The sequence below is a fragment of the Dufourea novaeangliae genome, unplaced genomic scaffold, assembly GCF_001272555.1.
Source record: "Dufourea novaeangliae isolate 0120121106 unplaced genomic scaffold, ASM127255v1 scaffold6, whole genome shotgun sequence".
Classification (NCBI taxonomy): domain Eukaryota; kingdom Metazoa; phylum Arthropoda; class Insecta; order Hymenoptera; family Halictidae; genus Dufourea; species Dufourea novaeangliae.
In genome coordinates, this window is record NW_015373900.1 from 922345 (window position 1) to 950218 (window position 27874).

Here is a 27874-nt window from a genome sequence, read left to right on the forward strand (position 1 = left end):
TTAATTTTACGAGGACATAATATTGTGCCCATCGACTTAACCTATAGGATTTCGCGGGGGATCAGTGGTCCCATCAGTTGAACGAAGCAAAAGTGCAGGGGAGGCCGCGAATGCCAGCGAAATGAGTGCACAGGTCGGGCCAGAACAATACACACGCGGTATGCCAATTCGAAATGGGGCCAGAATAGCAGAGAAGCGACGGGCCGGTTAGTTGGGTAACTAAGCTCGGTGAAGTAAAGCCTGTCAAAATCAAGTGGCAGACGCAGCCCAGGCAGTTCTCGTGTGCCAGTAAGGAACGTAAGCCACGGGTGGTTTCGATATCGCGACCCGACTCGAGCCACGGTTTTCGTGTCGTCTTCGTTCTCTATCGAGGTCTGGGATCGGTTTTTTTTCACCTCGATTACGACAGTTTCTCTCGTTCGTTCCATCTCGCAAGTGCATCGATACCGAACGATCGATAAGAATCGATACCGAACACGTAACGATTTCACTTATATCGGATTGTGGCCCCGTTTTGAAAAAAGAAAAGAAAAAAAGAAACACGCGATTCCGTTGTTGTGACAGACGGAGTAGAGCATGACGAGGAAACAAACGGTGATCGTGAAGCTTAAGAGATCCACCACTGAGAAACCCTGGGGAATATGTATCGCCGGAGGCGCTGATTTGGGCACGCCGATCGTCGTCACCCGCGTGAGTTTCTGTTTTTCCTCCTACTTTTTTTTGTTTTTTTTAATCATCAAACATTTTTGTTGATTCTTCGAGGGTTTTCTGCGATGATAAATACCATAGACATATATAATAGACTGCGCGGTCTTATGGTAGGGATGAAGTCGGCACTAGAAAGAGAGGACAATAACTGGAGTAACTTTTCTCTCTTTCTAACGGGGCTGTTGGTGGGGGATTCCCCTACGGCTGTAGTGGAGACGTTACATGCGTGCAGCATACCTTCCCCTCATCGCCCTCCAGTCGCTTTCTCCCCTACCTCTGTGATGTGCGAGCAAGAAAAGGGTTACTCCTACGCTACTTCTGTCCTTTGGTCTCGCTTCATCCCCACCATAAGACCATGCAGTCTATTATATGTATATGTCTATGGTAAATACACTCGGCTCGATTCGCACATCCGTACACAGTTATTATTGGATGTACAGCAAAGGCACCAACGGGCGGAACAGCAGGGGATTCGGATTATTTTCTAACGAAGACCACCTCCTGCCAATAGCATAATATTTACCGGAGACTGTCGAGTATTCTTTTTCGTACGAGCTAACCCCGATTTTCTATGACGGTTAATCGATGCGAATTGTCATGGTAAAGATGCTTTTATCGTTCGGAAATTGACAGCTTTATGTTTCGAATCGTTTAGGAATATTTCGGTCGATTCCATCGTCGCATTTCAAACGGTTCTTCCCTACTAAACACGATCCTCGCTGATACACCTGTCACGTGTGCCCGAATCTCGTGCATCTTCTTGGTCGTCTCGGTTACGTTCTTTCTGGCACGATTATCGAACGCAGAAAGGATAGAAGAGGCCGTAAACACGTTTGGATACGGTCCAAAAATGTTTGATCGTTAACGGATTATTGTACATTGCAGCATACATTTGATACCTCGCATTTTCCCCTCTCTGTAATCATCCTTAACGATTTACGAACATTTCTTGTATACCTACAGTGAAAGTCAAAACTAACCCAGATAGCACATGACGCCTTAAAGACGCCTATTTTACGGTTAAACTTCGAGGGGTGGTTTCACCCCTTAAAGTCGCGTCTCAGCGGATAAAAAAAAATACGTATCCCTTATTTTTGACTGCTTAATAGACATACGAAGTTTCATCAAAATCGGAATTAAAGTCGCGTCTCAGCCGATAAGAAAAAATACGTATCCCTTATTTTTGACTGCTTAATAGACATACGAAGTTTCATCAAAATCGGAGGGGGACAGTTCCGTGCCTTCCCTTGTAAGTTGCGATTTTTTTAAAGAAAATGCGTATTTCCGTTTACCCGTAAATTTGACGGGTGTTCGTAGAAGCAGGTATGTAAGAAATGTTCGTAAGCCTAATGATACCGTAACGTGAGCGCTACATGTTGTCGCGAAGAATTCTCGTTAAATGGTATCTCCCGTTGTGTTTGCAGTCGGAGAACGAGGCGCTCCGGAGGGGTGATGTGATCAAGAAAATCGACGAATACGACGTGCGAGACGTGAGGCATGTAGACGCCCAGAGACTCCTTCAAACCTCTGAATCCATAAAGCTTGTAGTCGAAAGGTCTGAGCCGTCGTGTGCATCTCGTATCAACATTACCACCACGTCACCTCCGATTATCGGGTCGAACGTTGGCAACAGGGCTGCGGTCACTAGTCTGTCAGAGAGCAATTCCACCTGTATTATTATGCGCTCAGTTTTGTCGCAACGCTGCACCGCCGCGCTACTGTCGCTACGTAACGCCAGTCCCATTAACCACGCTTACATTCATATTAAATCCTGTCACCCTTTTCGCCATCCTTTCTCGAGCATTTAATCGCACAACCGGCCTATTAACAACTCACCGCATCAAGACGCATCGTTGTCGTCGTCGTCGTCTCGACAATCACTTGTCCGTTGCTCTGCATTTCCGCGTGGAAGTGTTTTTGAGGAAAACGAAGCTTGTCCATTATCGCGACTCCCGTTAACGTCAGCCGCGAAACGTTAACTAGGAAGCAATCGTATATACCAGCCGAACGATAACTAGCTTCTTGCAATAAGAGAAAATAAGCTTCGCCGCTTCTGTGCTTCTAACAGTCAGTGGTTCCCAACCTTTTATAAAGTGCGGAACCCTATTGGGAGTAAAATTTGTTGGCGAAACACTTACCTAAATTCAAATGAAATAAGTTTGTTTATTATATCGTTTATTAATAGTATTAATAACATTAATCTAAAGCATCTTTCACACGCAAACAGTAATTTCACGTAGGATAATAATAGCAATACCTTGCAATTTATCGAATTAACCGCGGATTACTTTTGAAATTCTTACGGAACACAGGTTGGGGACCACTGTTCTAACGTGTGACTTGTATTCAGTTCTTGCGACGCAACAGCGTGATTTTCGCGATGCAAATGGAGGAAGTGTTCGTCGAGACGAAGATAATCCTTCGGTTTCTGTGTTCGTGTCGTTACTAAGACGCTTCTGTTATTACGCTGCAGGGCTAAACAGCCGAAAGTACCGGCGGAATTGCCGAAGAGTCCTGTACCACCGGCAACGATCGAGGATTTCAGCCGGTCCGCATCACCGCTGGATCGTTTCGTGTTGTCGCACGAACATCTCGACGAGGTTCGCGAGGAAAGGGTCTTTTTGTCGCAGGTACTAACTCGCTGATGTACCCTCGCGAGCAAACTCGACTTCCGCTAGGGGAAAAAGTGGCATAAGAGTGGCCTCCCATCGCTTGATAAATTTATTTCAAGTACTAAAATAAATGATAAATTGAACGTTAATATATTTCAATAAATCTCAATATCAAATAGCAGGAGGTCCTTCCCCTACGCTGCTTTTTTCCCCCAAACGGAAGCCGACTTTGCTCGTGGGTGTACAAGCCGATAGATCAATACCGTAAGATCGTGAAAAAAGACGCGTTCGTTCGCGCGGAACATTCGAAGTGTGAATTATATTTCAGTCGTCCCGTTACGACGTCGGAAAGTCCGCGTAGACGTAGTTTGCCACGCTATAAATATCGCTGTTGCATCGAAACCACCGCTCCGAACCAATGGTTCAGGACGATTTCGGAACACCCGTCTCCTCGTCGATCCTAGTTTTACATTACGGTTCGATATCACAGCCAGTGTCGACCACCGATCGCAAGAAGTAAGAAAATAACGTAACCGAGTTCCGTCCGTGTAAACAGCTACCGTTCGGTAAACTTGGGGTACGGTTGCTGCCAAAGGAAACACTTGCCACAAGGTTTTCGATCGCCAGCTTGTTCAGGATCGTGAATAGGACCTTTGGTTGCGTTTAGCAATAAAAACGGAAACTACTGGTTCTGAACGATGCCACGATTTCGACCGAGTAATCGGACACGAGCACCGAACGAATAGTGAAACGACGAAAAGATTTAGAACCGACGAAGCGCGATCCGTTTAGACACGATCAACAGGGTGAAACACGTAGGAGCGATCGTGATACATACACGTCGGTAATACGGGAGAGGAGAAGAAAGAGCGCGAGAGGAGTCGCGTGGAAAAGACCAGAGTTAGTGCCGCCCGCGCAACGTGCCAGTGCGTTAGAGGATATTCGTAGGAGAAGGATCCACGGGTGTCGACGTCCCAGTAAAAACGAAAGAGACGAAGAAGGGTGAAACGAACGGTGCTTCACGAAGGAATAACAAGAATATCGAGCCTTCGGCCACGGAACGATGCCGGGTTACACTACCGTTTATCGTCAGACCATCGAACATCCAACGAAAGAAGAGGAGGCTGCCGTGTACTGGGTACGAACCCCTTAGACCAGTGATGGCTAACCTTTTAAGCTCGGTGTGTCAAAATTTGATAAAAATTTAACTTAATTTCTCCCTCGGTGTTAAATTGACATAGTGGTAAGAAATTAATGTAACGAAGAGATAAACTGTTAAATTTGCAATTTCTCTAAAATAAAAGTCACGGAGTTTCAGCTAAATTTACCTATACATGACAGAATTATGTCATTTCTTAAGGGAAAAATGTGTCAAATTGACACGAGGGACGGATGAGGGTTAAACAGGGTATCATGTCACATATTGAAATAATATTTAATAATATTTACTTTAAGAAAGGTCGTGTCACCTCTGACACGACTGTCATAGGTTCGCCATCACTGTCTTAGATATTCAGACGGACTCGGTCCCGTCGACGAGTTCGACGCGCAATGTGTCCGAACAGACAATGATCGAAAAGTCCAATATTTTCTTTGAAAATTTGGACGTGTATACAAAGCATCACCTCAATCACCTCGCGATGTAAAGAAGTCAGATCATCTGCCTTAAATGCAAATAGCTCCACAGAACGTAGCAACAGTAGAGGGTTTTGGATTATGTTTAAAAACATAAAATGTTTTTACGACCAATGCGTCAAGCTCGACCGTCAAGAAATTCCGTTTCGTATCAGTTTACGTGTTCCCTCTGTCATTTCAATGTCGAACAATCGATAATCGACCTCGGGACAGAGAACCGTTCGGTGACCTTGAAATTTCGCGAAGGTCACTAAACCTAGACCTATTAACTGTGAATTATTTTAAACGAAAAGTATGAATGGAACTGTTCTAATAGCTTCCTATCGTTCTGTCAGCTCAACAACTTCATTAATTACGTGTCTCTCCGAGCTATAGTGACTTCGTAAAAACAGTAGGGGTTCGGATTTTTCACACGTCTTCAAGGGTTTCGGTGGCAAGTTCAGCATCCAGGGACGGCCAAGTTTTTTTGAAGTAGCAAATGACACATTTAGTGGCCTGTTACCTTCAAGGGTATCACATAGTACCCCCACTAAGAGGGTCACTCCACAGACTAGGTATAGGAACATACATTTCATCCAATATATTTTTTCGGCCCACTTTTCTAAGGACGACGTTGCCCCATTTCCATTTTAATGTCACTACCCATCGCAAATTCATCGTTCTGTTAACGTAGAGGTCGCTAAAATCACAGGCTTTTTACGGTGTCCGTTTAGATGGGCCACCAACTCCCATAAGATAAAATGTCTACTCCTATACACCTCGTCTGTGGTCACACCTAAAGTCACTATGGCTCAGAGGCACTATATACCGAAGCCACGATCGACACGAAGAAATTGGAGTATATTTACTCGATTACCAACGGAAACGTAACGCAGAATGATCTTGATTTCGACTAAAGCCGCGAGCCAACCTTGACACCGTCTTCGAAACTGGGGCTAGGCCTCTCAATGTCTATGACGGGGTGTGACATTACGAAAAGGCAGACGGGAATCTTCGTTTGAAGATTCTCTACGAAATTACGCGAGTGCACATTAGGCAAGGGAATTAGTCAACGAAAGGAAGAACGGTCCGAGATGAAAGGGGGAATTATAGAGAGGTGTGGTGCACGACCGACCAATAACACGATGCAATAAAACGCGCGTAAGCACACGCCACCGAACCAGGCCCGTTCATTGCTATCTTGTTCTATTTTCGTGGACTTAAACTGGGATCTGGGTTACTCAAACACAAGAGGGGTCGACACAACGACACACCCACACACAGCCCCCTCGTCGTCCTAAGCGCTATCGAAAGCTTGGTTACGCTGTTGAAAAATTCTTTCGTTTGGGGGGTTAAAAAAGACTTGTCGTAAATCGAACAACGTTTCTACGTGGGATCGGAAAGATTGAGACGACAATCCGCGAATCTGCCTAAAAATTGTTTCACGTCTGAAGGATAGAATCGGCGAAATCGGAGAGGGTCCAAAAAGATGTGTTGAACACCATAGACGTATAATACCTAGGGTAAATGTCCCTATTACTGCCACTTATTTATTTTACTTAATAAAAACGTAGTTCTTCATATTTAATGTATAAAACTATTTTTTTAATGACAGAGATGTTTAAACAATATTATGTTCCAAACTAAGACGATTTTTAGGTTAAACAACACGTAAAATGATGAAATGAAATCACGTTAGAATCTTAAGCGGGTAGTAATTGGGACATCTACCCTAGACCGTTCTGAATATCTCCCATAGTCAGACTGTGTCAAAAAGTAGAAAAAGTTACCTACTGTACGGTCACCCAACTGATACTGTCTTTTTCTAACGACGCGCGGTACGATCAGAGACATCTACCGAAACATAAAATACCGGTACTATACCGATGTATGTATATTTCGGTAATATATCGGTTTCGGTATACTTTTGCAGGCATAAAATCGGTATCAAACTCATACCGATTTTAAATCCCTGGGTATAATACGGGTATCAAAATCATACCGATATTAATTCCTTGGATACGATAGAAAAATTTCCATAGCCTAGAAAACAGAAAAATAGATGGAATGAAAGGGAATTAATGTCAAACGAAGGCAGAATCGTGACACCTAAAGCATGATGTAATATGTAATCCTTACATCATAACCTGAAGCTGCCTTTTTTTAACATTACTATACGTCTATGGTTGACACCACCTGGTTACGAAAAGTTCGAGAAAATCTCAGCTGTTCCGTCGCGTCTGAATTTAGTTCGGTGACACATCTGTATATGCGCGTAAGGGGAAAAAAGTAACGTGGAATGCCAAACAGCTTCCTCCTCTGGTAACGACGCATCTTCCGCGAAGCGAGTAAAAACAGACTAGGGCCCGTTCAGAATTTCGTTTTATCGAAACGTTTACCGTCGAAGCACGATAAACCAGGGGTTGGGGGTGGACAGAGAATTCTATCGTGATGATCGACGAAAAATCGACAAGCGTTCGCAGCAGGACAGGTGACAAACAGGTTCCGTGGCAGACGGGGTACACGTTATTTTTGCCGGGTCGGAGGCCTTCATCTATTTCGAGAGTGTCACACTATTGCTCCATATACCCTGTGAAAATACCGTTCCTGATCCATTTATAATGAAATTCTGAGACGCGAAAAATCTACAACCTTCTATATGTATACAATATACTAGACTGCTAACTTCCTTATACATATACAGGGTGCGGCTGAATAACGTGTACAAACGGGTACTAGATGATTCCTCGTGAAAAGAATAAGAACAAAATATGAAATACAATTTTTCCGTTTAAGGCTTAGTTTTCGAGAAAATTGACTTTGAAAATCTGCTAAAGACGGGGGCAATTGAATAGGACTGGGCTGACGCGTCTGTTCATTGCATTCCTTTTCTACTTACTATTATGGTAAATACACGTGCTTACGGATTAATTTTCGAAGTCGATTTTCTTGAAAACTATACCTTAAATGTACAAATTTCATTCCATATTTTGTTCTTAATTTTTCATAAAAAACTACGTTGTACACTCGCGAGTAAACTCGGTTTCCGCTAAGGGAAAATATGGCGTAGAAGAAGTCTCCTACCACTTGGTAAATTTATTCCAGGTACTGAAATAAATGTTAAATTGAATCTTAATTTGACATAAATTTAACATAAAAGTTTGAAGAAATCGACGATTACATCGATCGATTGGGTCGATAGTCGCCACCCAACGCTCCCGTTTCCGCTTTAAGTCGCCCCCTCCCCCACTCGTGGCGTCATAGTCGAAATAAAATCAATGCTGCTGACCGAACTCGAATTCGAACTTGTATTCTCGCGAGAGCGTGTCTTATAAATACGACGCGCCCGCCCGCGTAACTTTATCCCTGCTGTTCGACATTGTCATTTTTGTCGTGTTTCGATTTTCGAAACAACGACGACGGCCAGGATTCGAACGCATTCGTTTCGCCCGTTTACTATAATCTATAAGTATACCGTAATCTGGCCGTCTGTCTTATTGTTGGTTGCATGTAAAACTCCCGCTTTGAATTACGCGGCGCAAAACCGCTCGAGGTGACATAACGTGCCGAATCCGAATCGCTTGGCAAACGGTTTGTCCGTAAACGTTATAAGTTTTATGCAATATTACTCGATTATGCGGTTCCTCGAGCCAAACGTGTTCGAGAATATTCGACGGCGGTTTTTGCGACTTTGAGCAACCGAATTTAGGAGCACCTAAATTATTTCCGCTACTATTGAAAGTAAGAAACAATTACTAAATAGGATGTACATGGTTTTAAAGCGTCCATGTGATGGCGATAAAAACAAATAGTTTAGGTGCTCGAGGTAAAATTAACACCCTGTATACACGTTGCACACGCACGGTATGTACCGTGCCGTACGTTTCCGGTTCCAGCGGTCTTGCCAAAAATTATTCTTTGCCACACACGCAGCTTTTGCCGTTTCGCCACAGGCATTATTCACGCGAAAACGCTTAAGGGCGGACAACACTGTAACTGCTCGAAAGTCAAGGTATCTTTGGTAATTTATTAAAGGGAAACTATCTAACGAATCTTTTTTTCAAATTTGTAGGGGTTTCTATTCAACGTATAAAGCTTTAAAAAAATATTTTCGTTTACTTCATCTATCTATACAGCGAAGATTGTTTTGACTGAAACTTTTTTTCGAGATTTATGAATATCTGGTTTCCCTTTAAATACAAATTACTTTTTACTCAATGACTTTTGTCCAAAATATATTTTAAATAACCGTTACCTTTGGTCTCTGCGTGACACGGATGTTCCTCGCGACATTATCGAGCGTCCCGTCGATGATCATCATTGATCGATCATTAATGCAGCCTCCTCTATGTACCCTCGAAGTTATCGTTGACTTATTTTTGGTCGATATCATAAATTCGGACCGGCCTTTATTATCGCAACGATGTCGAGAATTAATGAGGTATCATCGATCAGCATGGCCTCTATTAAAGTTTATTTTAGATTTTCTTACCCGGTAATTGACACCATTCTGGCAGACTGTTCTACGCGTCTACCTAGCCGATTAAGAAGTTTCGACATTATGTTCGATGATTCGTTAGTTACTCTGATTGCCATTGCAGGGATTGGGAATGTTCACGACTGAAACAGAGAAACAAACCGTTGGTGAAGGATGTAAAATTTTAAACAAATTTTCAGCCGTACCGCACCACCCCATTGGTCTTGCCAGGCGCAAAGGTCAAGAAGGATGCTCCGCTCGGGGAATGTTATCTGCGCCATCATCCGAATCCGATGATCAGAGCGGCGCCACATCATTATGAGCCGGCTCATCCCGAAGTTGCTATGAAGCAGAAGGTAAATATACGTGAAAACGAATCCCCAGAGTACTCCTCGAAAGGAAAAAACGGGTGTGAGCAAAGAAACACGAAAAAACATTTTTTCGTCATGTATAAACAAGGGCCACTTTAGTGTTCCGTACATATTAAAAATAAAAAACCAACAAATACTTTTCATGGAATATCCGAGCAGGTGGCGGAAACGGTACTTCAACGTGTCTTGGGACCGAACGAAGTTCCAAAGGTTTGGACCACTTTATTATCGTGTCGCTTTCGCTTTGCGCTTTCACGACCGACACTACCCCGCTTTGATCGAGAAACCTTTTCGCATTCTAACCGTAAAATGCCTTCCGAAGTTCGTGTTGTAAACTGCGTCTCGTGAACAGCATGCGTTTTCTCACCGATATTAATCTATTGACGTGCGATCGGAGATGAATTTTCCAAAAAAAAAAACGCGTCATTTATCACCTGGTACCAGTGTTCTATGATAATACGACATTTCACTAAACGAATCGGCCTCCATTTTGCCAAACGCATCTTTAAAAAGTTTCATACCATCGCGGTGTTTCACGGTAAACTTATAGACTGCGGATTTTATGCATTTATAACCTATAGGGCTCTGTGAAATACAATAAAAAAGCAAACTTTCATCGGATCCAACGAGTTTTCTATTTTATTCTGAACCCAATAAGATACTTACGGGGGGAAATAAATTTCTACGATTGTTCCTGTCTTTATAAATTACTTTAGACACTTTTATTTTGCATAAAAATCAGCAGTCTATTTATGACTTACCGGGTGTCACAGCGAAACATGGAATGCGATACGCGTCGAGACAAAATCGCAGAGAATTTGGTGTACCGGTTCCCTCGACTTGATCGAACGATCCTCTGTCCCCGCAGGTTGTACACAAGCAATTCAACTCGCCGATCGGCCTCTACTCAGAGCAGAATATCGCCGACACTATTAAATGCCAAGCGTCCGCCATACCGTAAGTAAAGAAACCGACATCGTTTCGAGAGAAAGAAAAATAGAAAATAGAAGGAATCCGCATTATTCGTAAAGCGTGCACTAGAATAATTTAATTAGTCATTAATACGAATTGCTTTTCTGCTGAATGCTGCGACTCATCAGACAAATTAACTCTTAAAACCGTCATAGTCTAACTAACGGCTACCGTTGCCCGTAACTACGATCACCGAGCTTGGGAATGAATACATAGGGATCAAAAAAAGAAAGAAAGAAAAAACGTTTGAACCGAATCCCATATGAACTGTGCGCGACGCATCCAGTCAATCATCACTAATACATAATTATTAATTACTCACGGTCGGTTTCGAAACGGCAAAAAAAAAAAAACAAAAGAAACAATGTTTGAACAGGGAGGAATACTTGTACCGATTTTAAAACGAGGATTCTTCGATTCACGTCGGACACAAATACAGTACGCAGGCTCAAGTTTCTCGCCGATAACACTCACGTGCGGTTTCTTTGTTTTGCAGCATTTTCATAGACTTTTCCTTCGTGAAACAGAAACAGGAAATACAGGAGCAAGCGAGATTGTTGAAGGAGCAGGCCAAAGCCGCCTCCTCGAAGAACGTGTGGCCGCAATTCAATAAGCCAAACTAATATAGTACATTTATCCTCTATGCATACGTAGTTCGAGACGTCATTCGATGCTTCTCGCGTATTCTGTTCCAAAATTCGAAAATTCACCGCCCGACTATAACCTCTTCGAATATTTATCGTTCTATTCTATACAGTTTATATTAATGTATATATACATATATATATATATATATATATTTACATACCTAGGATCTTCAAGTATATTATCTGTTGCAGTCTGCGTAGTGATCTCGAAATAATAGATTCACGAAACCGGCAAGGAAATTAGAGCAAACGAACCTCGCTAAAGTTTGTAAAATAACAGTCTGATATCATTTGCATGTTGTAGAATGGAAAATAATCAACAATTAATCATAGTAAACTTGCGTGAAAATAAGAAGCCTTACTAATTTCGATGCTCACATGATAATATAATAATTGCGCATCCCGAGAATTACACACCGTGTTACGTCCAGAAGATTACCGTTGTTCAATGATCTGCGTGCACTTAGTTCGCGACCTTTCCGCCCGTGGACACATTCAGACATGTTCAAACATATTGAGACATGCTCGATGGAACGTCAAAAGACACACACGGTATGTAATGTTCGAAAATACGCATCAAGCATCCTAGCTAGGTTGTATTTGTGATCAGATTAACGACAAGGGCTCGATAATGGTCCGAAAAACACTCACGAACAAACCGATTGGCGATATATAACCCTGGCTGCTGCTAACCGAATTCACAAAATCGCGAAGTTTAATAGATTAAAAGTAGTCCATGTGTACACATGCGATACAACGGTACAGTCTGAAGAAACCGGGGAAGTACGATCCGAGCAAGAGCGAGGCTTACAAGGCACTACAAGAGGAAGCCCTTGACGACACAATGCCGGAAGTGAAACAGCCGGCGCGTACCGGTGTTTTCTCGCCGCAGAAAGTTTATCAAAACAGGGTACGATGCTCCCTCTTTTACTGTTTACAAAATACCATTTCGAAGGCCCCTCGGCGCGCTCGGCACTGACAATGAGTGGCCCTAACGTCATCCCCACCAATGGGGGGTCCCTCATGGAACCAGTCAAGCGCCCAGTGGTGGAAATGACCCCTAATTTATAAGTAAACACTGTAGCATAAAACAATAATAATATAATAATTATATTAAATTTATTTTAAAAAAACTTAAAAAATTATATCCTTTAAATATAGACAGTCATTATCAGTGCCGAGGAGAACACCTTGCGCACATATTGGCAGCAAATTGACAGCAACATATGCAATAAATTGGCTTGCGCAAACCTTGTTCCGGTTTTACCCTCAATTTGACATGGGTCATGTGGCAAGACTTTCTGCCAATTTGCTTTATGGTTTTTTAAACAAAGTTTGTCATTTATTGTTGGCAATTTGCTCGAATCTTGTATACAACTGGTTATCAGGGCCGTTCGTGGTGTTCTTTCGCTGGGAAATAATAATTTATTTGGGATTTCGTCTCAGGTACACCAGGTCCGACCAAAGAGTCCTGCACCGTTTGTGAGTATGAACAACAATCATTGAAGAGTTCCATGAAACAAATTTTTCGAATTGGACATACGTAAGTTAATATTTTTATGATTTTCGTAGGTAGCCATCCACGACGACGATGGGGAAAAAATCCACCAAAGCAATAGTTTCAAGAGGATTATGTACAGTGTGCTGGGACAAACTGATTATTAATTTACATTTGAACTGACGCTATACATATATCTTATTTATAATATACATATATACATACATACATATATATATATATATATATCTACATATTTTATTTATTGTATGATGAAATAAATGATAATAAGATTGTCAGATATTAAGCTATAATTAAGCATAATAAAAATTAAAAGGCAAGGTGTCGTTGTTAAAAAATGAATACGAACTGTGTGCAATATCGATCTGAGGTTCCGACGATTCTATAAATTTAAACGATTACAGAGACCAGCGCCCAAGGCAGCTATTAATGAAGCAAATATTAGGTACGGTAAGAGGAATTGAAAGTTGTTAAACACCAAACAATGGTTAACATAATGTAATTCAATAATAACGCTCTACAGTTTTCCAATATCGACGCAGTCACAGTGAATATAATTTCAATTTAATTTCCATTAGCAACTTCGACCTATTAATTTTTATTGTTAAAACTATACACAGCTGTGTCGTCTTCGTCGATAGTATCGTCATTTGTATTGGACTACATTGCATCTATGGTATTCTAGTAGGTCTCATATCGCAATACTATTGTTTTGCACGTGTCCCAAAACAGCGCGCTGAAACATTTGTAAAGTACATAGTAGTTTCTTCCAAATAGATCGATCGAATTCACATGTGTACTTAGTCGGATTCGATACAATATCTTCCAAATTAACGTGTGACGGTACGACAAATATTCCAAACGCAAAAATCCATCTTTTAAACGATTCGTATGTAGAAGAATATAAATACTGTGCCTCCGCAGACGATGCAGTAGCCAACGCATCCAGCTGGCTCAGGAATAATAATATTAAAATTATTTCCTAGATATTCACTAATACTAGTAATTTGTCGTCTACTCTCACCACTCTTTTCAGATGGGAGAAATCCTTGAAACTTTTCAAAGAGTAACGTTACGGCTCGATTACGTTGTCACGCTTATCCTCTCTTGTCAAACTTACAGGCGCCTAAATTTTTCCTACGTTACGTAATCGAGACCAACGTTACAACGTGAACTCTATGATTCGGCCCTCCTACCAATCATTTAATTTTTTATAAAAATAGAGCGACGATAAAAAATTAAAGTGATTGGCTGTCTGTCGCTACGGCGTAATTAAACGCATAAAAAAAAATTGCCGTATATATCTCTGTGACATACCCTGAAAAGTTTCATTTAAAACTCCGCAATCGCAACTATTCGTTTATATTTACGCTCTGCGTAAAATGTTGTATACATTATAAATAATACTTTTCTTTCAATCTTATCCATTTCGTAATGTAGTTTATCGACATATTAACAAAATAAAATACAGAAGCCGACGCGTGAATATTTCCCGTTCGACGCGAAATTCATCCGTGAAACACTTACGAGCCGAGCAATGAGTAAAACATGGCGGGAATTTTCGTATTAATGTAATTTTTGAACTCTCGATATATTTACATAACAAACGGTTCCTGCAAACTCAAACATACACCGGGTTCAACACTCAACTCTCATACTTATATAAATATGTCACGTATCTAAAAAAATATACAGAAGCACATTCAAACATTTAACGAAAATGAAATGCATACATTTACATGGTTCACTCATTGCGAAAACGTAGATACAGATCTGCACAAATGACGCATTTAATAAATAATAAAGAAAAATAAATTATTCCATTTCGCTAATGCGTATTAAAAAGAAAAATTTTGAAAACCAGCATCGATACTTTCAATGATTATGGAGATCGAATACCAATAACAAGTATTACGTTTATGCCGTAACGAATGTAAATCGGTCATCAAGGTAAATATTCGCACGCGCGTTAATTCTATAGATGAAACACAGTACTGGAGAAATTATTCGAACTACGCTGATCCTCTGTGATGGTGTATGTAGAGCAAGACAAAAAGTATATAACAAGTATAATGTGAGAAAATAAATAAAATGTGTGTTCTACATAGTGCTAAGAAGGAGAATTAAACATCAAACGAATCGTCGAGCAACTGTTTTAGCTCTTTGAGATGCTGCATCTTGCTTCCTGTCGCTGGCGAGGCTGCAGTTGGACGACCAACGTACCTGCAACAGAAAAGTAAGGCCATTCGGTGTTTAACGAACAATAAGATCAAAATTATACCCGTTGCAGCTACATCTATTGAAGTGTAAAAGCACAGACGAGGAATAGGGCCGGGATTCATAGTCACTACTTATTCTTAAGCAAAAATGCTTAAGTCCCAGTTATGAATGTATACGTGTATAGGTACGGACTACACATTCATAACTGGGGATTTAAGCAAGTAGTGACTATGAATCTGGGCCTAGGAGTAGACATTTCATCCAATGTATTTTTTCAGCCATTTTTATTTTAGTGTCACTACCCAGTGCAGATTTCCTGTTCTTATAACCCAAAGGTCACTAAAATCACCAGGCTTTTCAAGATGTCGGTAGTGCAGTTTAGGTGGGCCACCAACTTCCATAAGATGAAAAAAGTCTATTCTTAGACCTCGTCGGTGATAAAAGCTTCTACTTAAAATTTTCAAGCATTCTCCCAATTAAAAGGTTCTAAGCAGCATTTACCTCACTCTTCTCGGTTCGACTTTATCGGATTCTATCGACTGCGGCTCGGGTGCAGTCGTTGGCGTTGGTTTCGCCGACGAAAACCAACCGCTAAACCACCCTCCGCTACCGTCACTCTTGTACGACGCACTTCCGCCGCTGTAACATGGCCCAATTTTTTTACTTTGCTTAACCAAAATAAAGACCGCGTGAAAAAGCATTTTTTAATAATGTAACATCAATGGAACTTCGTGCTCAAGCGTGTTGCGTATTCGTGGTATCATTACATGTACCAAGATTTTACAACCTGCGACCGCGAACGCAACTTTGACAAAGTGAAAAAACATGGGCCATGTGAACAGCTAAGGATAGGAGACGAAACAAATTATGGTACCAAGTAATACTAGTTAATCAGCTCCGATTCAAAGTGGAGTCTTTGGGGGGATGTAACCCCGGGCCCCACGTTCCAGGGGGGCCGAATCTTCCATTTCGTTATGATTAAATGTTATTTAATTTTATTTAAAACAAATTTCAATTTGTGAAGATTTAGGTATTTTGTTGTGCTGTATTACAACCCCCAGCCCCTCCCCTCGCTATTTAACTAAGGGGGCCACCGAAAATTTGATAATCCTGGGTCACAAAAAATCTTAACCCGGACCTTTAGTAAATCTATCCACATTCTTATAATTTACTTCAAAATTATGATCCAAGAAGATGCATTACTCTAGATTATTTCTAGTCAATGAATTGATCGTAGAACGTTAATAAAACAAACACAAATATACGCAGTGAATAATACACGAATTATACCGTATATCACACAACAAAAAAATTTTTAAAATCTGTGTAACTATAATGATCCTGTCAAATATAGAAATGAAAGGAGCTCTTGTGTGCATCAGTTATTACAAAGAAACAATTCCTCCACCGATATGTGTATAAAACAGTGTTAATTGTGATTGTACATTGAATACTTACGACACAGAGCGGACTCCATTCAGGGCTGTATGGAATCTAGGTTGAACATAGGTCCATGCACCCTGATTTTTGGGTTCTTCCTGAGCCCACACCAGTTCTGCGTTGGGATATTTAGCGGATTCCTTCTTAATCAAATCGTAAGGGAAAGGCGAAATCTATAAAAGTAGTTAAAACAAAATTTAATGGATCTCGTAAGAACAATAAATGATGAAAATTGTTGTAATCGCATTATTTACCTGTTCAACTCTTGCAATAGCGACTTTGCCATCCAGTTGTTTTTCCGTGCGCGCCTTCTTCAGGTCGTAAAAAACTTTGCCGGAACAGAACACCAGCCTTTTAACGCTGCTGGGACTTTGAGCAGCGGCGCCTTCTTCCGGTATTACTCGGAGGAATTCCGTGTCTTCGGTCATCAGATCGAAACTGGATTTCGCTTCTGGATGACGGAGCAGAGACTTTGGTGTCATCATAATCAACGGTTTCCTGAACGGCAATGCGATCTGCCTTCTCAGAATGTGGAAATAATTCGCCGGTGTGCTGCAATTAGCGACAATCCAGTTAATATCGTGTAACTGGCGCACAGCAAATTCTTCGCTTTCTGGGGGGAAATAGTCTGGATCATCAGCAGACATTTGGAGGAAACGTTCCAAACGAGCACTCGAATGTTCCGGACCCTACAAACAACGACGACCGTTTGAGTTATTGTATATATATTACTCAACCGACTATTGCTCTACTTTAGATCTCGAACAATCTTCGAGTTTCACTAGATTAATATAAAATGAATTTACCATTCCCTCGAGTCCGTGAGGCTGCAGCATAACAAGACCAGACTGACGCACCCATTTCGCTTGGCCACTGCTGATAAACTGATCAATTATACACTGTGCTGTATTGTTGAAATCGCCAAACTGAGCTTCCCAGCACACCAGTGCGTTAGGATTTGTCATGGAATAACCTAATTCAAATCCTAAAAATTCAAAAGGACACACCATGCGTTAATTTGATTTACTACGGCTGAATCAATCGTGGGAATGTTTATTGCGATTACCGAGTACACCAAACTCGGACAAGGAACTATTGCACACGGTATACGGAGCCTGATCGGGGTAAAGATAGCACAGTGGCCTATAAGTAGCCTTGTCCACGGTTTGATGATGAAGCACATGATGCCGATGGGAGAATGTTCCTCTCTCCACATCCTGTCCCGACAATCTCACGTGAATGCCTTCTTTAAGAAGGGAACCAAAGGCCATTGCTTCTCCAAGTGCCCAATCGACAGTTCGAGCCTCGATCATTTCCATGCGCGCCTTCAAAATACGTTCGATACCTAAAACACGTTTAGTAGTGCATTAGTAACATTGTATAATTCTCTATTTAATTTCTCGCCTATTAAAACTCTCCTTAATATTATTTCTCCTTAATTCCTAAATTACCTTTGTGAATAACAAATTCAGCAGCATTTGGTGGCGGCGATGAGAATTTCTTGCCAATGTGAACGAGCGTATCTTCTTTAATACCAGTAGGGGATACTTTCAACGGGTCTTTACCTTCGAAGAAGCCAGACCACGGCGAATCCAACCAGTCTTTATACTTGATATGCGTCTCTTGCCTGGCATTCGTGTATGCTTCTTCGCAAATCTTTTCATACTTATCTTTCACGTCCTGCATCGTAAGTTAACGTCAGCGTAAGAATTCTATTGTACATGAATCCATTCGATTGAAATATTTGTTCATCTTAATACCTTGACTTCCTCAGGGCTGACTACACCATCGCTGATAAGAGATTTGGCGTATATGTCCAGAACTGGCAGAGTATTTTTGATTTTTCGATACATCAACGGTTGCGTGAACATCGGTTCATCGATTTCATTGTGGCCATTTCGTCTGTACGACACGATGTCGATTACGACGTCCTTGTGGAATGTTGCTCTCCATTCAGCGGCAACTTTGCAAACATGCATCACAGCCACTGGATCGTCGGAATTAACGTGGAAAATGGGCGCGTTTACTACCCTTGCAACATCTAAAAAACGAATTAGTTTAAACGCAATTTCATATTAAGTTAAAAAAGAAAAATAATGCCGTTCTTCCTTGTATACTTACCCGTACAGTACGGTGAAGATCGCGAATGTCTGGGATCGGTGGTAAATCCAATTTGGTTATTCACAACGATGTGAATGGTACCATGAGTCGTATAATCAGGCAAATCAGACAAGTGCATCGTTTCAAAAACAATTCCTTGCCCGCAGAATGCGGCGTCGCCGTGCAGAAGAATAGACATAACCTGTGTCAATGATACAATTGCCAAGGAGATTTTAAATGATTCGAACTAAATTTCACCATCGGAATTAAATATTCTCTATATCGTACCTTTTTCCCTTCGCCATCGCCTCGATAGAACTGCTCGGCGCGAGTTTTTCCTTGCACGATCGGATCAACAGCCTCTAAGTGAGACGGATTGGCGACCACAGCCAACCGAATATTTTTATTCGTCACACGATTCAAACGCTCGATGTACGTTCCCAAGTGATATTTCACATCACCAGAACCCTAAACCGTAGTCAATCAGTCGAATGATATTACACACGTCGACCTCTAACCACAGACGAGATATCAGAATAGACCTAACATCTTATGGGACTTGGTGTCCCACAAAAATCACGCTGAAAAGTTTCCGACTTCATTATTGTCCCGGTTTCGCTAGCAAGGAATGAAATACTGAAATGGTACGAAGGCTTCTGACGCCTCCAAAGCATGAGACAAAAAACTACATTGCATGTTAGGCCTATTCTTATATCTCGTCTGTGCTCTAACTAAAGAAAAATTGTTCATTCGCTTACATCGTCGGCTGCTTCGAGGGCCGCGAACTGCGTGAATATTTGACTCAAAGGTTTACGGCAAACGTTTGCAAGAACGTTCAAACGACCACGATGAGGCATGCCCATCACGATCGATTCAACGCCTAATTCGGTAGACTTGTCGATTACTTGTTTCATAGCGGGAATTAAAATTTCACATCCTTCCAAACCGAATCTTTTCTCGGACGACCATTTCCGTGCAAGGAACGCCTCGAATCTGAAACGATAACATAGAACTGAATCTTCTTAAGCATTATGTGAAATTTGAGTTGATTTTAAGGCGTGTGAAATACCCGGTTGCGCGTGTCAATCTAGCCAAGATCAACCTCCTTTCGTCGTTCGTCACCTCCATAATACCAGGGGTCTCCATTTTCTGACGTATCCAGTTGCATTGTTCCAGGGAATTGATGAACATGAACTCCACACCGATGTGACCGCAATACGCGGACTCCAATCTTTTCAGGATCTCACGGAGCGGCAATGATTTGTCTTTGCCGCCGATAAAAGTGGTGGATGGCAGCTTGAAAATACGATCCATGTCCGATTCCTCTGTAGAAATTGTACAATAAAACTCTTGCTCGTCTCAGAAACAGAGAACGGATATACACAATGTAAACGCCATAGTTTGAATATAAACGCAATTACAGCACTTCTGAGCAAACTGTTACACAGTTATCGTACACATAAAAACTATGACACTTAATGTACAAACTTACACATAATATAAAATAACGTATCACTTATTGTGTGTATAGTGCTCCAAATGTTTAAAATGCTGCTACTAATTTACTCATTGGAGCACTGCATAAACACATTACACGCAATACAATATTTTTATTTTACATTAATCTCACTTGATGCGAGTCTTTTTCAAGACTGATACTGAAAATGTGAACTTGTGTATGAGGCCGAAAATGAAGAAAAATTTGCATTTGATAGAGCCTAAAACTGTACACACTTTGTACACGCTTGACTTTGTAAAGTGTAATTACTGGAATGTAATTATATATTTGCAAAATTTATATGTATATGTATATGCAAATAATTCCTGTAATAATGCTGCATGTATAAATATGCAAATTATTGGCAAATAATATTAACATGCACGATATCTTGAGGAATTACTAGATATATATAACAAACCTCCTCAATATTCAGAAAAATAGAAATAAGCAGAAGACTGGAAAAAGAACTTCAATAAACCGCAAAAGCTGTAAATATCGTTAAAGCATCATTAGTGAAAACAAACGTTAACAAAAGGAGAATACTACTAAAGAAACGTAATACGTACAAGAGTAGGACACTATCGTAATATTTGTAACAGATATAGAAACGAAAATAAAAGAAATTAAGTAAGAGGAAGCTAAAGAGGAAGTTTGAAAGAATAATTTAACAAATAATAATTTACCACGTGAAAGTATAATGTAATCTTTGACAACAATATGCGTGAAGTAGTATGATAAAGATCATACTTATTCCCTATACCTCCTCTAGTTCTTCCAAAACGAAATGTCTAAAGATTGTTCCTGACACAAACATATACACAGCAGAGTATAGCAATCATATAATTAATATTTATGCGGAGGACCCAAGCACCTTGACAGTTTTCCTACAATACCAATTTCTATGTAATCCCATCATGAACCAGCGCCTCCCCAAAGATACTAACAACTCACAGAGCTTTAAACAGAACTCCCACTTAAAATATTATAATTCTTACATACTTTTCATGAGTGTAGATACTCGGTATTGTAGTTCCTGAGAGTAAGTAGTACGTGTTCTGTTTCCTGTGGACATTAGACTTGGACTGAATAAGCTTAACAAACGGCGTGAGGAATCCTCACTTGCAAAGTACAGTAAAATTTTGGTCCTCAAATGTAACTGCGTATCAATAAACATTAATCTTTGTTCGACGTTTATACTTTAATTTCCATCAAAACACCTATTCTTATAATGTTACAGAAATCCTGAATTTAATTATCACTGCATTCGAAATGCTGTATTTTGTGTCCAGGAAAGAAATATATGATGGTGGAATATGAATGAGAATAATAAAAGTAACGCTAGAGAAGCTAATATCGCGATGAAGAAAGAAATAAATGCCTTATGTGGTTAAGTCTATAATAGAAGTGAATGAAAGAAATAGTAACGTTATACACTGTGTACTGCGAGCAGCTCAATTAATTTATATATTTTTAATACATTTGTATGTATTATTCGGAGTGCGTTATATAGTATCTTTACTTCTTCAATTTAAAAAGAGCAGAGACACGGTCATATGGGCTTACCGAATGAATAATGATTATAGAGCAACTCTTGTGGATGTCTATCATCAAGATCGGCGCTGTTGATGCCAAGTGGATCCAACTTAGCGATATGGTGGCCACGGATCTGTCAATTTAATGCCACATTCATACGAACCAAATAGTGTTTAATTTATTAAATTTACCAACACATTACAGTTAGTAAGAGAAATTACTGTGATCAATGTTTCATTTAAACGTATGTTCATGATTTAGAAGTATTAATTGAAAAAATACAAGAACACTGTTTCGCAAACATTCTATCACAGTAACTATAAGTAACACATTGTAATAAAAAGCATCTGAACAATTGAAATATGTTCATATTCCATACATGCCTTCCATCAATAAACCCGTAATGTAATTGTATTTAGGAATCTATTAGTACTTACTATATAGAAACAACGTGAAAATATCTCTCGGAAACGGAGACAGTAAATGAATATGGCAAAATATATTTATGTGAAATGCTACACTGTTGTACCAATATACATTCCGTACAATGAGTTGCAACACGTAAAAGCTGAGCTAGAACCAACATCTTTTATGAACATGCAAAGCAAGAATCTCTAAATTTTCTCCTTACCTCGGACAATTTGAAATATTTATCCCATTTAACGATACATTGTAGGATACTAATACACTGATTGTAAAACAGCAAAACTAAAAGTTCACTTAAAAACGTCTTCCGATGTGTATTAACATAACATTGATACAAACCACGAAATACAAATCAATGGATATCGTAAGTTTTCCTAATAAAAACATTTTCAGTATCAGTAAGAAACTATCATGGAATAACATTCACATAACACCTTCTCAGTGTCTTTAAGGTACAGACTAATTACTTTCATTATATTTTATTACAACAGAGCTAAATTCATAGTTTCGTCAACTTTCCATATAAATGTGTGAAAAACATTGCTTCTTCGATCATTTCAACTATCTTCTAATGATATGAAATATATACAAGGTGCTCGTTTTATATTACATTCCATATGATAAAATCATAAAAATCTGGAGAGCAAAATGCTTGACCTTGAAAAGAGTATTGAAAATAAAAAATTTATTTAGTATATGATGCATAGAACATCAGATCAAAAGAAGGTATGAAGACAGTTAAGAAGGAATTAATGTGTATGATAGAGACCATGATTATCATGTATGAGATGAAGTGTGATGTACGTATTGGGTGAAGGTGTTTTAAAAGCACTTATCCTTTGAAAATTTTAACATTTGCACGAATCACAATGAAACCAATGGAAACAGATATCTCAGCAACAATTACTATGTTGTATTTTTATACACCTTTACCTTATGGTACACATGAAAACCGATTAAAGTATTACTTTAAGGAATTGGTTTGGGGTAAGCCTTACCAAGCATATATTGCCGTAGAACCTGTTCTGGAGACCCCTTGCGGGCTGCATAATGTGTGTGTATCAGGTCTGTTTGCATGATACCCAGTGGGTCCAGATCAGCGACTAAATGACCTCGAGCCTATATGCCAATGAATCGTCCCAAAAGAACCCGAATGTATCAAATATTTCCACTTGTCAAATTTTACTATGTAACGTTATGTTATAAAAATATGTTTTCCTCGAATGGACAGATAAGCAACTATTCAAATGTCGAAACACTACTTTCTATAACAGGACGTTAACTTTAATTATTCCATCGATCTCGTGGAATTATCACTTAATGGTTATAAAAACATTATATTTCTGTGAACATACGTTTTTTCTTTTTTTTTTGTAATAGACAAAAAGATATTGTTTCAGTCTACTTTCTGAAAATTAATTATACTTTGTATTAACTTTACACCTTATTAACTACATCATCTTGACTATGTACTTTCTATTAGTAATAGAGAAAATATGTGTAAGCAATTTTTGACCAGTGGTTAACACGTTGACTGCCGAACAAAATTCTCTATGGTTGAAATTTCAATTATTAGAAATACATAATGTCGACCACCGGTGACCTCGGTGGCCGCCTACCAGAATTTATAATGTCGGCCACCAGTGACCGGCCTGGCAGTCAACCTGTTAATAATGGAGGTATTAATACGCATATAGTTTATACATATTACAAAGAATAAAATTTAAACATTTATATTTTGAGAAGTTTTGTTAAGAACATGCAAAGCAAAAGACGCAGCGAACGGGTAATATAATAGTAATAATAAGAAAACGAGGCTATTACGCAATATTTGAGAATAACTTTTGATGTTTACTTGGTACTTCGTGTCAGTGTTCTTTTATTGGGTTACAATAGGATGAGATAAAATATTCCCCGACACATACATGATAGCCCCTAATAAAATAGTTTCTATATCAATTTCTCATGTTCCAATTTTTACCGATTTTATTTTTTTAATAACGTTACATGTATTTATTTACTGATTGCACGTTTGAAAAGTAAGTTATGTTAGTCATATTAGTAATTAGAATTATCTGATTAATTGGTAAGAAACGTTGGAGGCAAAAATTGAAAAGAAACTTTCACATGCATTATGATTATAAGAAGTTGCCTTTAACATAAAACATACGTATATTTCCACGGGTCATGCGAAAAATTTACTGATTTAGACTGCACTATTTCAGTAATATAACAGAAGTTTTTTAACTTTACTGATTAGAAAATAAAAAAAATGGAACAACTACAAGCTTTGACATTACATATAACAACAAGATGTAACACAGTTTTACGTAATTTCATACTTTGCACAAAATAATATTACATGAAAATAATTTGTGTATGGATAAGAACATAAAACACTGCCTGAAGATATTAGAAGCATAATTAAAAGAGAATTTCTAAAGTGCTAATATATGTAGCATAAAAATATAACAAAAATATTTTGTTTAAGTATAATTATAATTGTTCCTTTATTTTGTACATGAAACGCAAAATATACATACCTGGTAGGATCGAATAATAGCTTGCACAGCCAAATGATCGTCGATTATTTTCTCATTAACAGGTATTTGGCTTAATTGAGATCCACCACCAAGCGGTAACAGTGCTCCTAGTGGTATTTGATTATGACTTGGTGCTAGAGATGGAGGAGCTTGATATGCGAGACCTGGTGGAGCTCCAGCTGTGCTACTACGAAAAAATGAATCCCAGGACTGTAAAAAGTATGTGAATACGATTAAATACATCAGAAAACATCACTTGTAACTTGAGAATAGAATATTTTAAATAATTTGTTACCGACCACATGTACACTGTGGGGATCTTGTAACCATGCGTTGTACATTTCTTCTACGTATGAACTGGAACTGCCATTTAAGAATGGTTCTGTGGCCACACGGCTGTTGTACTTCCTGACAGGTTCATTGACCATTACACGTGTGGTCCTAGACAAGGGATGGCTCCGTACCAACCATGACGCGAACCTCTCTGGCCCACACATGCGTGGAGCCAAAGGGGCCAATGTACTAAATACTGTCTTTGCTTTATACATTTTTCACCTAGAACAAGGAATATGTATTACTATGATGATAAACATATGTGTTCAGCATACAATTTATAAAAGTTACATATTGTATAAATGTTGTGTCATGTTGCAATATAAGTACAGACATGTAGAAAAAGTTCTGCAGATTAACCTTCTACCCGAGATCATGGATAAATCAAAATTTCTTATCTACAAGATTAAAAGAAAGATTTCTACATATTGCATTCATCCAGAATATAAATACTTTTGATACGAGTTCTCTGCTTATCAACTCCTTCTTATGGATAACTCGAATTGAACGTGATTGCTCTTATCTATGTTTACTAATAACATATCATTGCCTTACTGTATCATGTAATTTCTTTCCCTTGCTTGTTATGTATAAAGATCAAGAAGTATGATATTTAAAAATATATTTGAATTTCCTTTTAATTTTAATTGTAGATCTACATTGCACAATGATTTAAAGGTGCTAATTTTAAAATGTTATGTGATGAAATCAATTAGTCTCTATATTCGGCAGGAAAAGCAGGAAGTGTTTTTCAAAGAAGAAATTTATTATTCTATATAAATTTAAAGATACTTTTAAATGATACAGCAAACAAAAGTTTACATGTGGAATTATTTAATTTAAACTAATATTCAAATAACTGAGGTATTTCACTACATCAAATAACAAAATGCCAGACTTATTTAAAAAATTGGCAAATACCCAAGGTATGTTCTCCTATATTATATACATAGAGTAAAATGCGTATTAAATAATTAAAACTCCTGCAGAACAGATTTTAACACATTGATATGATTGTGTCATTTAAATTTGTAAATACATTTAATAATGAAAATATAAAATTCTTGCATTATTAATTGTATTATATATTTAAAATCATTTGTCCTCATTAGAAAGATATTTCAGAGCATAAAATGTTATAAGAATATACCTGTTTGATAATCTGTTCAAGAAACAATATAACAAATGTTGCAATGAAGTCCGATCTATACAATTAACTTAATCTATTATAATCATAATAGCCAAAGAAAATTCCCACTACAGTTTTTGTATTAAATTGTGTTGTATAAATTGAAGATCAGAACAAGAGATTATATCATAATCTATGTAATCAAAATTTACCAAAAAAATATAATACACAATTATTTGTAATATATGACAGAATAAAAACTCTAAACAAAAGAATATGATTCAATTTGATATATTCTATTATTGGAAAATGTAAATGAAATATTATATCTGATTAAAGAAAAAGAGACAATTGAAAATCAAGAATAATGAAGAAGTATGACAAGACACTGACCTAATTTCTATATTATAACCCTTCCTGCATTGGGCTTTTTTATAAAATCGCAGGTAATCCTCGATTTACTATCTAAATTTACAGAAATTATGTACAGATCTTCAAATCCACATGGGAAATTATTTTTTCCTGAAAGATCGTTATTCCAAAGAATTAAAGAAGCCGATTAAAATGGATTTCGGATTTTCAAGACAACTGAATACATAACTGCAAGTAACTGTCATCGTGAGACAGTGTGTCAGTGCCCATGTGACATTTGTATCTTAAAAACGTGGTTAAATGTCAATCGACCTACATATATACGTCCGTAGGACTTACATTCTACATAAAACGACGCAACACAACTAAAAAAAATGAATTATTAACTTAAAATACACCAAAGACTAATCACGATTACTCACTCATATAGAACAAAACTATAGCGATTACACAACTGCATTCAACATACGTATGTGTACATTAGAATTCCTGGTTTTTCGGTCGTAACCAGGTAATAGGTTAATTTTTTGATTTGCATACAATACATTCCCTACGAGTAGATTGCAAGTATCTACAAGAAACATGTCCAAAGATTCCGATCATCTTTTATTTTTTCAAAAATACAGGAAGAACAATCGCATTTGCGAGTCAGGTGACTATTTTCGTCTGGTGCAACAATTTACGTAATCGACGAAAAACTTCAGTTATGGAATTAATTCTCCATATCGAAGCTATCTTCTTTTACAGAACAATCAATAATCGCTCGTAGAAATCATATAATCTTCTCTTTTTTTTTCATCGAGGTGAAAAAAAATCAAGAGTATGCGAAGCAGAGATTCACGTACCTGATGTTAACGCAACCAACTATGACAGGCCATCCACCATTTGCAACTCACAAGTAGATCGAACTACGTCTTCCTAAAATATATCCGACAAAGAGACCACAGCGCACCTAACGTCCAAATACTGCAAATTGGTGTCACAACGTTCGATTTAAAAATGCACTGAACGGTACGCTTTCTTTTCGGCATTATTGTCTTTATTGATTAGTTTAAAGATGCGTTCAAATTCGTTACCAACTCAAGAACATTCGTAATTCACTATACAACACTAACGAATACATCAGAATTATGAATTATACTGCCTTTTTTAATGCGTAAGTACTATTACAGACGAGATATAGAATAGACCTAACATCTTATGGGACTTCGTGTCGCATGTTCTGAAATACCGATCGTGCAAAAAATAAAATATTTTCTGCTGCCCTCTACGTTACGGGAACGGTACATTCGGGAATTACATTCAATTAAATTTGAAGCTGTCCAAAAATCTTCGTTAAAAAAAAGTCACGTATTGT

At 38.6% G+C, this 27874-nt stretch overlaps 2 protein-coding genes across 4 annotated transcripts; one reads left to right on the forward strand and one right to left on the reverse strand.

Moving 5' to 3' along the window:
- The first annotated feature begins 157 nt into the window (after positions 1-157).
- LOC107193600 (PDZ and LIM domain protein 3) lies at positions 158-13121 on the forward strand. Of its 2 annotated transcripts, none has more exons than XM_015583076.1 (9): positions 158-690; positions 2133-2359; positions 3182-3338; positions 9612-9767; positions 9942-9992; positions 10651-10739; positions 12167-12311; positions 12848-12883; positions 12974-13121. In XM_015583076.1, exons 1-9 carry the CDS (start codon positions 577-579, stop codon positions 13064-13066), a joined length of 1068 nt encoding a protein of 355 aa, XP_015438562.1. In that variant the 5' UTR covers positions 158-576; the 3' UTR covers positions 13067-13121. The 2 variants fall into 2 exon arrangements, with proteins under 2 accessions (XP_015438562.1, XP_015438563.1); XM_015583077.1 differs by having other exon boundaries at positions 160-690; positions 2133-2263.
- A 1853-nt stretch (positions 13122-14974) lies between these two features.
- On the reverse strand, positions 14975-27407 carry LOC107193598 (2-oxoglutarate dehydrogenase, mitochondrial). 2 transcript variants are annotated; one of them, XM_015583074.1, is made up of 17 exons: positions 27363-27407; positions 24983-25238; positions 24684-24893; positions 21745-21847; positions 21181-21243; positions 19750-20005; positions 19439-19673; positions 18969-19148; positions 18702-18882; positions 18341-18621; positions 18032-18260; positions 17647-17925; positions 17387-17565; positions 16835-17269; positions 16599-16753; positions 15642-15779; positions 14975-15143 (listed from the first exon to the last, which is right to left on the reverse strand). In XM_015583074.1, the coding sequence occupies exons 2-17, from the start codon at positions 25229-25231 to the stop codon at positions 15044-15046; spliced, it is 3273 nt and encodes a 1090-aa protein (XP_015438560.1). In that variant the 5' UTR covers positions 25232-25238; positions 27363-27407; the 3' UTR covers positions 14975-15043. The 2 variants fall into 2 exon arrangements, with proteins under 2 accessions (XP_015438560.1, XP_015438559.1); XM_015583073.1 differs by lacking the exons at positions 15642-15779; positions 21181-21243; positions 21745-21847 and adding an exon at positions 23139-23259.
- Between the last annotated feature and the right edge of the window lie 467 nt (positions 27408-27874).